The sequence below is a fragment of the Mesocricetus auratus genome, unplaced genomic scaffold (assembly GCF_017639785.1).
Source record: "Mesocricetus auratus isolate SY011 unplaced genomic scaffold, BCM_Maur_2.0 Super-Scaffold_100707, whole genome shotgun sequence".
Taxonomy (NCBI): domain Eukaryota; kingdom Metazoa; phylum Chordata; class Mammalia; order Rodentia; family Cricetidae; genus Mesocricetus; species Mesocricetus auratus.
The window spans coordinates 14123880-14135346 of record NW_024429269.1 but is presented as its reverse complement, the minus strand read 5'-3'; the positions used below and the strand labels follow the sequence as shown (position 1 = coordinate 14135346).

The 11467-nt window shown below is 55.8% G+C and overlaps 1 protein-coding gene across 4 annotated transcripts; it reads right to left on the bottom strand.

The window, feature by feature from the left end:
• Positions 1 to 878: 878 nt before the first annotated feature.
• Positions 879 to 10820, bottom strand: Ajuba (ajuba LIM protein). Of its 4 annotated transcripts, none has more exons than XM_040740648.1 (8): positions 9495 to 10814; positions 6528 to 6629; positions 4878 to 5023; positions 4687 to 4749; positions 3565 to 3695; positions 3431 to 3482; positions 2705 to 2773; positions 879 to 2286 (listed from the first exon to the last, which is right to left on the bottom strand). In XM_040740648.1, the coding sequence occupies exons 1-8, from the start codon at positions 10528 to 10530 to the stop codon at positions 2161 to 2163; spliced, it is 1725 nt and encodes a 574-aa protein (XP_040596582.1). In that variant the 5' UTR covers positions 10531 to 10814; the 3' UTR covers positions 879 to 2160. The 4 variants fall into 4 exon arrangements, with proteins under 4 accessions (XP_040596582.1, XP_040596583.1, XP_040596585.1 ...); XM_040740649.1 differs by having other exon boundaries at positions 4878 to 4945; XM_040740651.1 differs by lacking the exons at positions 6528 to 6629; positions 9495 to 10814 and adding an exon at positions 5816 to 6107 and having other exon boundaries at positions 4878 to 4945.
• Positions 10821 to 11467: the final 647 nt, after the last annotated feature.

The following is an 11467-nucleotide window of genomic DNA, read 5'->3' as shown; positions in this document are numbered from 1 at the left end:
TGCATACACTTTTTTTATTTATTATGTATACAGTATTCTGCCTACATGTATGCTTGCTGGCCAGAAGAAGGCACCAGGTCTCATTACAGATGGTTGTGAGCCACCATGTGGTTGCTGGGAATTGAACTCAGGTCTTCTGGAAGAGCAGTCAGTGATCTTAATCTCTGAGCCATCTCTCCAGCCCCTCTTGCGTACATTTTTATTCCAAGTGCCTACACCACAGTTCCAGCGGAGACCAGAAGTCGGCTTTTGGAAGTTGGTTCTCTCCTTCTGCCATGTGGATTCTGGAGATTGAATTCAGGTCATCAGGCTTGACAGCCAAGTGCCTTTACCTACTGAACTACCTCGATGGTCCCCCAGTCTTATCCTTGTTGGGTTCTTGGTGACCAGAGTTGTCCAGAGCAAAGAGCACAGATCAGCTGTTAAAGCCTGACCCTTCAACTTTCACCACAGAGAGAGCCTAACTTAACCATTATTCCCCTTTCTCCGTCTCAGTACTAGTATGCTAGCTAGTAAATACGGTCTTAGCCAAACAAGGGCTACCTATAGCTGTCCCCTTGACACCATTTCACCAGTTACCAGCAATTGCAACAGTAAAGACAAGTATTAGGAGGGACAATCTAATAAAAAGGGAATTTGGGGATCCTGTGCTGACAAAGGGTAGCTGGTTGTTTCCCAGCTGCTGCCTGTCCCTCTGGCAAGAAGAGTTTTGGGGAGCCCCAGGCAGTATTATGCAGGCCTAGATGGGAGGGAACACAGAAACCAAAAGTACAGCGGAGAGTTTCCTATAGCAAATTCCGAGGCTGAGCGCATAGGCATATTTATAAATGAACTTCTAACAAATAACCAAGTAAGAAACACAATACACTCACAAAATATCTATACCAATTGTTATTTATTACTAGAATTTAAACTTTTTTATTTTAAGTGTCAGCAAAGTAGATCAGGTAGGAAAAGACACGCATAAAGGCAGGGAGCCATCTTATCACTTACAAAGTGCCACAAAGTTGATAAATGCAGGTTGCTAATAACTCTGAAGTACTCGTGGTGAACAGGCGGAAACCACTGAGAGTTGCTAGATGTAATGAGGACAGAACCTTTAGGCGGCTACAGAAACACTCAAGAGAGGATGGAGCTCTTGGCATCCGGCTCATCAAATGAACTGAACTTGCAGCCAGCAGGTGAGCTGACTTCACCACATCCGGCCTTAGGTAAATTCAAGCTTCAGAGAAGCAGACTGGGACCAACTGTTTCGTTCTTTCCAGCTTCCCCAAAGCCGAGTTGTGGGGCTGTAGAAGTCCAAGGCACAATCCCTAGGGAAGAGGTGGGCCTCAAACCATAAGCTACTGCTAGAGAACTAAGGGAAAAGTCACCTGAGAAAAAAGGACTCCCAGAGGGAGGTGCACAGACACAAATGTACCCACATACGCCGGGCTGGAGGGCTCAGTGCACTTCAACCCTGCGTGGGGCTGGCCTGAAGCTTCCTGGACATCCCACCCAGGAAGTGTCACACCAGAGACCTGCTCATTACTTCCCCAGCTGAGAAAAAAAAGCAGCCAAGAACAGGCCCCACTCAGCCTCCCCGGTCCCTGAGAAACAGGCAACACAGGCAGCAGCCCCCGGCCCCCCCAGAGCTGGTCCCCATCCCAGTCCCAGCAGACACATGGGAAGCGCACTAGTCCTTAGGGAGACAGCCAAGAAATGACTCATCATGAAGTCCAGGGCTCCCAGCCCTTCATGCAGACAAAGACAGGTCACTGTGGGAAAGGCCTGGCCGACCCTATGTATAGCGTGCAATGGACTGGGGGTGGTTTCTGTGATGCCATCTCGTGTGACCCAGCGCTGGGACATTGCTTGATTTTTATAGAAACATACACTGGAAATATACAACCGAATCTGATGTTCAGAAGTACTGAAACCTGCCCATGTGCTATGAGGCATTTTCGTAGCACAGACTGCACACAAGGAAGACCAGCCAAGCCTCCTGTCAATCAGAAGGTCCCTCCTCCACAGCCTATTTGGAATGTTAGGATCTTTGGGTCTCTGGCCTCTGGGGCCTCCCCAGAGAACTCAGAAGGATTGCAGGGTGCATTCCTCTTCCTCGCCTCAGCAGGCTAGAGAACTCTCCGTAGGGTTGATGGCAGCAGCAGGAAGCACAGCTCAGACATAGTTGGTAGGGGGCTGTCGGGCATTGAGCCGCTGCATGTGACAGCCATGGCAGAGCAAATGTCCATCGAGAGGGAAACAGCAGCAACCTTCCTCGTCACTCAGCTGCATGCGGCAGTCCTAAGAAGGAACGCGTTCACGTCAGCCCAGGCTCCCTACATACTGAGGCCATCTTGGGGGTCTGTTGGGCTCAGCATCAGACTAGCCAATGACTAGGAGGATGGTGGCCAGGCAGGGAGGGTAAAGGGAGACAGGGTGGACAGGACAGAAGTGAAGACCCAAGAAACGTTTCATCTGGACACCAGGGGTCGCTACTGCTGCAGAAATAATGACACAACCCCCATCTCCAGCAGTTCACTCTGGCGAAGCCACGTCCAAAAAGATCTACACTAGGACCAGGAAAGAGTATGAGACTACACATAGGTCACAGCGGTTTTCTGGTCCTGTCCCACTCCCACAGACGCCCAGCTGTTCCAAGACTGACTCCCCCTCCCAAACCCCAGTTTTCCTTCATCAGCCCTGAATCCCCAATACTCACCTCACAGTGGTAGCACTCAAAGTGATAATCGCGATCCATGGATATCACCCTTACGATGTCGTCACAGCCCTGAAACACGCAGAGCCCCATGGGGGTGAGCCCAGCACAGTGTCCCCCGAGTCATCATCCCACCCACTGAAGCCCTCCCACTCCAACAGGCAGACCATGCAAAGGCCTCTCTGCAGTAGGTACTATGCCACATGGTTTACGTAGTTTTGAGATGTTTGAGCAATGCTACCCCTAACCACGGCACCGCTCCAGGACAGTATGCCTCCATGCTTGCAGCTCTCCCTCTACAGAGGCTCAGCCTTACCTGCTGCTCATGGGTGCAGAGAAGCAGGGAAGGGGGAGGGGCGGGGGAACGGCACGGCTGAGCACACATCAGCCAAAGAAAGGCTTTTCTCCTAGGCACACTCTCTGTCTACATAGCTTAAATAATATCTGACCCCATTTTTACCAGCCTAAGGACAGCTTCACCCTTTTTCAGTCCCTATATCTGGTGACCTTGAGAGCCTTGTTCCCTGGACAGGGACAGAAGATAGCCTGGACCCAGCAAGACTATGGGACATGTCTGGGTCCGGAAGTTTAGGTCAGGGTGGTGACCCCAAGAGCAGAGTCACACGGGAATCTTCATGGAATGTACATTCCTCAGAAGTACCACTTCCCAAGGGAGGCCAGGCTGCATGTCCCCATCTACTGGCTGCCTCGGAACTCAGACCCACTGACCTCTGAGGGGAGGATGGGCTGTCCACAGGCCGCACATTTGGGGGCGTAATTTCTAGAAGAGAGAAAACAGTGATACGCTGAGGCTGAGGGCCCCCGGGGCTGGTCCCACATCTTACCTCCCCAGCGAGACTCACTTGTGGTAGTCGGTGACACAGTACACCTGGTTGGAGAAGTCCACTGTGAAGGGGACGCCATCCAGGCACTTGTTACAGACGACGCATCGGAAGCAGCCTGGGTGGTAGGATTTCCCCATGGCCTGCAGGATCTGGCTCGCAGGGCGGGAGGAGGATCAGTCTCCGTTCAGTCTCGGGCTCCAGCTACCCATTATGTTCCAACCCCCTCCTGTCCTCCTAGAAGAGTGCTACATAATTTGAGGGGACCAAGGCGTCTTAAAATAAAGGCAAAAAAACAAACAAACAAAAAAAACCTGAAAAGGGTCTCAGAAACTTCCAAGCCTATGGATTTTTTTGTTACTGTTTATTTCTTGGACACAGGGTCAAATATATCTTCGACTGGCCTTAAAAACTATGTGGCTGAGGATGACCTCTTGCCTCACTTCCAGAGACCTGAAATAACAGGTGTGCACACTCCACCACACCTGGTGTGTACGGTGCTGAGGCTGGAACCCAGGGCAGTTCCTGTAAGGCATTTGCTCAGCTAACAGAACTGTAGCCTCAGGCCACACCTAACTTTTTATTAAAGCTCAAGGTGGGTGCCAGAATTTTTATTTACTTTTCATTACTTCCCAGGTATCTACTAGACAGCCATAATTAAGAATCACCAATCTAATCTGATTCCTTTTTTTTCTTTTGGTTTTTCAAGATAGGGTCTCTCTGTTTAGAGCTGGTTGTCCTAGACCTCACTCTGTAGACTAGGGTGACCTCAAACTCAGAGATCTGCCTGGCCCTGGTGGGATTAAGGGCCTGTACCACCAAGCCCAGCTCCAATTCCTCCTTTTTATGCAAAAAACTGAGTTTCAACTGTTTTCAACCAGTAGCAAAAAAGGGAGCATGTTCACCTAGCTCAGGCTGGAGGGGAGGTTGTGTCTGTACAATCAGGGAGGGGACAGGTGACAGAAGCCAAGCGGGGTGAGACTAGGGTTACAGATTTGCTCTCACAGGCAGAGGGGCAGCACTGGGGAGGAACTGGAGCACACGCATCATCTAGTGACAGGCTCCCCTGCCACCTTCTCTTATGTTACGACATCACTGGTCCTCCCCCTCACTTCCAGGTCTCAGCTGAGGCGAATTTCTTACCTTCTCTAAAATCAAGTGGCCACAGACACAGCACTTCTCAGCTGCCTCCTGAAACCCTGAAAACTAGAGAAGGGACGACAGGAGGTAGTCACCAAGCTGAAAATGATGGAACCCGACCAGACGGTAGGCTACCACTGGACGGGCGACCAAAGTGTGGCAGTGTCAGAGTCAGTTCTAGGCCCCTCACTCACCAGATAATCTTCCTCACAGTAGACGGAGCCATTGACACTGTAGAAGGCCTTGCAGCGCAAAGTTCGTCCTAGAGGCAGCAGAGAAGGGAGCCTATCTCTGGAGTCCACACACAGGCCTTTTCCTCTCTCTCTCTGGTCCCTGCTCCCTGAGGTTGCATGGGACAGTTGGACCTAGACCTTACAGCTTTCCCTCCTAACTGTTGTCTTCCTTCCCAAACAAAAACACCATATGCACGTGGAGACTGAGGCAGGAGGATCAAGGGTTTAAGGTCATCTTGACCTACAGAGTAAAGCCTGCCTCCAAGAGAAAAAGATAAAAATCCCATACAACTCCAAATGGCGGTGGCCTCACTGCAGCCAAATGTTTCTGTGCACTGCTCGTCGAGCTTCACTGGTTGTCTGCCACGCACACCTCTTCAGGCCCTGGCACACCGGGAGCCACCTGAGAGGCGGGTAAGCCGAGCCGAGGTCAGGCAGGCTGTGTGCCTGGTGAGCATCTGAGTGCAAGTTACTTGATTTGCAGAGCACTGGTCCTAGGCCCTGCCCTCTGGGACCTTCAACCTAGGCTTCTTTGTTTCAGTAGGCATCCTGCTCTCGTATCTGTCTAGCTCCCTCCTGTCACATGGTACCTCTCTGGCGGTCAGGACATCTTGGAGAAACTACTCTGTGTGACCGAGAGCTTAGAGAAATGCACGAGTCTTCAGGGTCAGAGGCAGCCTGCAATTTTCCCAGGTCTACACAGCAGACAGTGTCCCTTTAGAGCAACATCCGCAAAGCTACTCCATAAGGTCTAAGTGGTCACGGGGAAGCAAGGCGTGAGAACGGGGTGGGGGGATGGGCAAGTTTCCCATTGAATCCCCTTCCAGCTCTGCTGGGGGGGGGGGGTCTAGAAAAGCTCACTTACGTGACTTGGGAGAGAGGAAAGGGGGAGGACATACCGGAAGAGGCCCAATGGGAAGGACAGCCAAATCAGCCCATAGCCATAGAGATGCAGGCAGAAGCTGGGGGAGGAAGGAAAGGCTGAGCGCTGGAGCCAGACAGGCAGAGATAGGAGATTACAGGGTTAGCCAAAGAATCAGAATGGTAAGCAGAGGGATAATGAGAGGTGAGGGAGGGTGTGGGGGAGCACCCCCACAGAGGGCCTCCTGAGCTAACAGCAGCAGCAGACATTCCTGGAGTGTGATGTCACCAGCTTGGCATGGCCTGATGGCCTCCACTCTAGTGAGGTGGCTGAACTCTGACCAGCCAAGAGAAAACCCCCCTCCCTGACCCCCCCACAGCTCCCCATTCCCCCAGCCCACACCCGCCCTTCCCACATTCCAGTCTTTCACTGTCGCCCCAGGCAACTCTGCCTCCTCGCAAGACCGAACCTCACCGAGGAGAGGTGGGGCTGGAGCCCAAGGCTGGGCCAGCAGGGAGGCACCAGAAAAGGGAGGTTCAGAGAGGAGCAAGGAGGCTAGAAGAGAAGCCCAGAAAGTAGATCCAGCTCGGGGAGGGAAAGCCGGGTAGCACTCGGACAGGCATGAAGGACAGACAGGGTGGCTACGGGTTCTGCCAGGTGTTTCTCTCCACGAAAGTGTTTGGGGGGGCGCGCTGGGAGGGGGGCGGGGGCGCGCTGGGAGAGGGGGCTTGTGTAGCAGGTGCACTCACCACAGGAACAGCAGACAAAGCACTGGGTGTGGTAGAGGCTGTCCAGGGCCTGGCAGGCATTGCTCTGCCCATAGATGCCTTTGTTGCACTTGATACAGGTGCCTGGAAGGGAAGAACCGGTCAGGGTCACACCCACTTCCCCAGCTCAAATCTGGGCATCCCCAAGCTTTTTCAAAGGTGCGGGACTGTTGAGCCCAAGGACACACTTCCCTAACTATCTGAGAAGAGAGGGTGACTAGAAATGGGACCCAGTGGCTTGGAGACACCAGTGTGGCTTGCAGAAAGCTTGTCTGCCATGTGTAAGGCCCCAGGTCCCACCCCTGGCACTGAGGAAATGGGTCGATAGTGCATGCTGGAAGTCAGGAGGTAGAGGCCAGAGGGTGTGGAGCTCAAGGTTACTCTGGCTACACAGCGTTGGAAACCTAAGCTGAAGCCATGAGACCCTGTCTCAAATGAAAAAAAGAAAGAAAAGAAAAATAGGGCAGCCGGATCTTTTTTTTTTTTTTTGGTTTTTTTTCAAGACAGGGTTTCTCTGTATTGTTTTGGAGGCTGTCCTGGAACTGGCTCGGTAAACCAGGCTGGCCTCGAACTCACAGAGATCCGCCTGCCTCTGCCTCCCGAGTGCTGGGATTAAAGGCGTGCGCCACCAATGCCTGGCCAGAACCTAAGTTCTTAAAAAAAGATGTTAAGTTCACGATGGTTTGCTTCTTTTGGGACAAGAGGGCAAGAAGTGGCTGGCGATGGGGACACCGGTACACGGGGGCTGGCAGCACCTGGAAAAACTTCCTAAAGAGAGCAATCCAGACCCGAGAGTCTCTCTGGGACATCAGGTTTTTATCATCCATAAACTTCGTCTGGCCCAGCAGAGGGTGCTCTGAGCAGACAGGCCATGTGAACACTCTAAGTCACAGCTAAGGGCACAGTGGGGGCTTCGGGGGCCAGGAGTGTGTGGGGTTGGGGGTGGGGACGCAGCCGTAAGGACCCTTCCTGCCCCGTGAAACGAGGCTCACCTGGCCTTTCCTGGCACTGTCCACTAACTTACACACACCTGGCCCTGGAACCAGCCTTTCCTGGGTGTGTTCCTCCTCCCTCCACTCCCCAATTCCAGGCTCATGACTGAGGGCTAGGACCTGTCTTTGGGGAGCAGATCCCGACGAGCCTGCCCACCTTCCCCTGGGCACACTGCCACGCTCCCTGCCTGTTGGGGCCCATCCCAGTCTTTGCCCAGGGGCTTTGGGAGCTGGTGCAGCAGCTGCGGCAACTGATGGGCCCGGGCCTGTCCTGTTCCCACCCTCTGGCAGCTGGGCAGTGCTGCAGCCAAGGAAGAGGCCCCTACCGGAGACAGCAGTAAAGGGTACCATCACACTAGCGAGGGCACAGCCGCTGTAGGGGCCTCCTGGTTTCCCTGGTTAGGGACAACCTGGTTTCATTTCTGAGTTCAAAAGGTGTTCTCCCTCCTCATGACCGGAGAAATCTGCCCAAGACTGCCATGCCAGGGGGTCCGTCAGAACCACGGACACCGTGGAAAGAGGAAGTTGCTCGGGGGTGTTTACCTCGCCTCCGTTGGCAGGCCATCGACTCCCAGCATCTTCCTGCCATTTAACTGCACTTTCTGAGTCTTTCTTTGGGCTCTAAGGGTTTAGGCAGTGAGACTTTTTTTTTTTAAACCAGCTCTCCCGTGGACCGCAAAAGGAAATTGTTAAATGGGCACTGCCGTGGTTTCCCCCATCAACGTGATTTAGGTCATCTGCTCTGCGAGTCCCCTCCACCGCTTACCCAATAGGTGAAAAAGCGTGTGCGGGTATTGAACTCAGTCCCCTCCAGCCTACTCCGGTATTACCTCTGAACTTCCAATTATCCTTCTCTCTAATCATATTTCTAGCCATAGGACGGTGTGTGTGTGTGTGGTGTGTGTGTGTGTGTGGACACGACAGTGGAGGAACACGGATGGTGGGAAAACGAGGGTCCTTGGAAAACCGAAGAGCCCCAGAGTCCAGGAGTGGGAGTGTCCTCCACATTAACAACGGAACTGCCTTATATAATTATGTCTGTGGGGGCTAACACCCTACCTCCTAGCTTTAACAACCGATTCTTGAAAAGAATATTGGAGAGAGGCAGTGGCCAGGTTTCCTCAACAGTAACAGGCAAGTAGGGCTACTTCTTCCTGAACGCTCGTCAAGTTATGGGGGAATCTCAAAGCCGGTTAATACCTGGTAGTCACACAGAGCAGGTATCTACAAGGGTAATGGTCTCCAGGCGGTCACTGGTCTTGCCCTGACTTCCGAAGGCCGGGAAAACAGGCTGCTAGGTCCTGGCCTGTTTTAAAAGGCCACCGGCACACACCTCACCACCAGGACTGGGGTTGACCTGAGTCCCCGCTTTCCATTCTAGGGAGTTCAGGCCTCCCTTCCAGGCTCCATTTCCCCGACAGCAGCCTGGACGGCGCGGGAGCAAGCAAACATCCCCCAGCGCGAGCACACGCTCCCCACCCCTGCGCCGGGCGGGCGTCGCCCACGGCACCTGGAGCGCCGGGGCAGGAGTCGGCACGCACGCGGCCGCCCGCCCCGCCCCCCGCGCATTCCCCGAATTCCTGCGGGCGGAGCCAGGAGCGGGTGGGGGCGCGGCACGCCGGAGCTTGCAGGAGCCCAGCCGAGAGGGGGGCGCGGAGGATGCTCTCCCGGGCCCGCAGCGCCTCCTCCTTACAAGGCCTCCTACTGCGACAGGCCGAGGTGCACCGATGCTTGGGGAAAACGAGAACCCCGAGAAAAATCAGGAGGTCGATTTGCCAGGGGTCAGTAGCCCTGTCCCATGAGAAACCCAGCAAGTGCTCTAGGGTCCGCCCTCTTCCATCCCTCTACCTCTTTTCTAGTCCGGGGTCTCCACCTGCCACCCCCGGGCACCGGCAATTTGGGCCGTCGAGGCGCTGGGAAACCGCATGCGTTGTCGGGTCTCTCGGGTTCTACTCACCAAAGTAATCTTCTCTGGCCTCTGGCTCCCGCATCCGGGCTCGGGAGGCCTCCGGCACGAAGGGTCCAGGAGACTCCTCCAGACCCGACGGCTCAATCCCCGAGGGTTCCCCGCGGGCACCGGCTTCTCGCCCACCGGTAGCCACCGTCAAGCGCAGCAATGCTGTTAGCTCGTCCTGGTAACGGGCCCCCGCGGCGCAGTCCCCGTAGCCCGTGACTGAGTGTCGTCCGGGTTGCGCCCCGCGTCTCTCCAAGGGCCCCGCTGTTCCCACTACAGCTCCGGCTAGAGCTCCGGGACTGCCCAGGGCTGGGGGGTACGAGTGGCGGCTCTCCTGGCAGCCGAAGCCCACGGGCCGATGAGCGCACAGTCGGTCGAGGGCGGCATGGAGCTCCGGGTAGGTGGACGGAACCGCTCCAGAGGAGTAGCCCGCCGGAGCAGGATTCAGGGGGAGGCCGAACAGGCACGGCCCCGCGGGCAGCGGGCTCCCGTGGCGCTGGTCATAGCCCATGCTGATGCCGCTGGTCCGATTGCTGCACGGCCGGCTGCCTCCTGCTCCGCCGGCCCCCGCCCCGTCCAGCAGCAGGCTGCCCCGGGGGCTCGACGGCTTGCTGGCGTCGCTGGCCGAGCTACTGGCGAAGCTGGAGCGAGGGCTGAGAGCCGGGGCCGTGGTCTCCAGCCGAAAATCAGGAGGCAACGACGGAGGTAGAGGCAAGGCTCGAGTGGGCGGCGGCCCCCCAGGAAAGGAGCCTTCGAAGCGCTGTGCCTCAAAGGAGCCGCGTGCGTTCCGCTCGGCGTCCAGGGACCCTGGCTCCCTGGCCGTCTCCAAAGGCTCATCTCCAGGCCCCCCATTAGCTCCTCGATGTCCTGATTTCCTAGGTCCCCCCAACCCACTCAGGCGCCCCTTGCCTGCTCCGGGGGTCCCATCAGACCCAGACCGGCTCGCTTCGCCCTTTCTGCGGCCGAACTTGGCGCTACCGGAGTCCGAGAGTCTCAACTTTTCCAGCAGGCGGCTGGCTTTCTCCCCTAGCCGCTCCATGCCCTCGGATCTGGGGCCTGCAGCCCCCTCCCCGCCCGGCACGCTGCAGCGTTTCGGCCCAAGGCCGGGCTTGGGTTCCCCGGGGCTCGGCTTCCCGGGGTGCAAGCGACCCACGAGGGCTCAGCGGGCGGCCCAGATGCCGGGCTCCCGCGATCCCGAAGCATGCCCCGGCGAGAGGGTCGGCGCGCGGCTGGCGGGGCCCGCGGCAGCAGCCGTCCTCCGCAGGTCTGTCCACGCGTCGGCTCGCGCCACCGCCCGCCCGGCCCGCCCCCCTGGCTCTCACTCGCACCGACCCAACTTCTCCAAACTTTTGTCTGCCTAGCCGGATCTACTTTCCGGGAAGGGCGGAGCGCCGTGTGCACCCGGGGTTGGAGTGTCCGCGCAAGGATTTTCTGCATCGCAGGAGGACGCTGTGGTAACTGCCTCCGAGGTGGAAGACTGCCGGCAGGACGTGAAAGGTCAAGGGGCAGACTGGGCAGCTGCGACCATAAAACTCAAGAGTTGGAACAGGAAAGAGTTCGAGGGGGATGAGTGAAAGGGAACTCTTTGTTTACAGTTGGAATGTGCGGAGGGGCACTGTGGAATGTATCCGTCAAGGATGGGAAGACGGGGCATGTTCTACACAGACATCGTGACACTGTTCTAACAGTGGGGACCGAGGGGGAGACGGAGAGAGGTGGCACAGAAGTGATAGGACGGGGGGGGGGGGGAAGATAACCATAAGAGGACGATGAAAGGTGGATACATAGGCTCAGAGACCTGTTTGTAAAGCTAGCTCTGAGAGGCAACGAATCGCAGGCAGCAAGTGTGGGAGCTGTAAGGACTACGGATGCTTACAACAGGGAAAGGACAGGTTGGCCCTGAGAGCTGAGAGACACGAACAGATAAAATGCAACACAAAGAACTTTCTGGACCCACGCTTCTTTGATGGTGGAGC

Bases quoted from the DNA above. Each gene is read 5' to 3' on its own strand.
- Ajuba (XM_040740648.1), bottom strand. From the start codon at position 10,530: ATGGAGCGGCTAGGGGAGAAAGCCAGCCGCCTGCTGGAAAAGTTGAGA. The intron at 3,696-4,686 runs GTAAGAAATTCG...CCTGCGAGCCAG, and splicing joins GCCACTTGATTTTAGAGAAG to ATCCTGCAGGCCATGGGGAA. The intron at 2,774-3,430 runs GTCAGTGGGTCT...TGCGTGTTTCAG, and splicing joins AGCCCATCCTCCCCTCAGAG to GGCTGTGACGACATCGTAAG.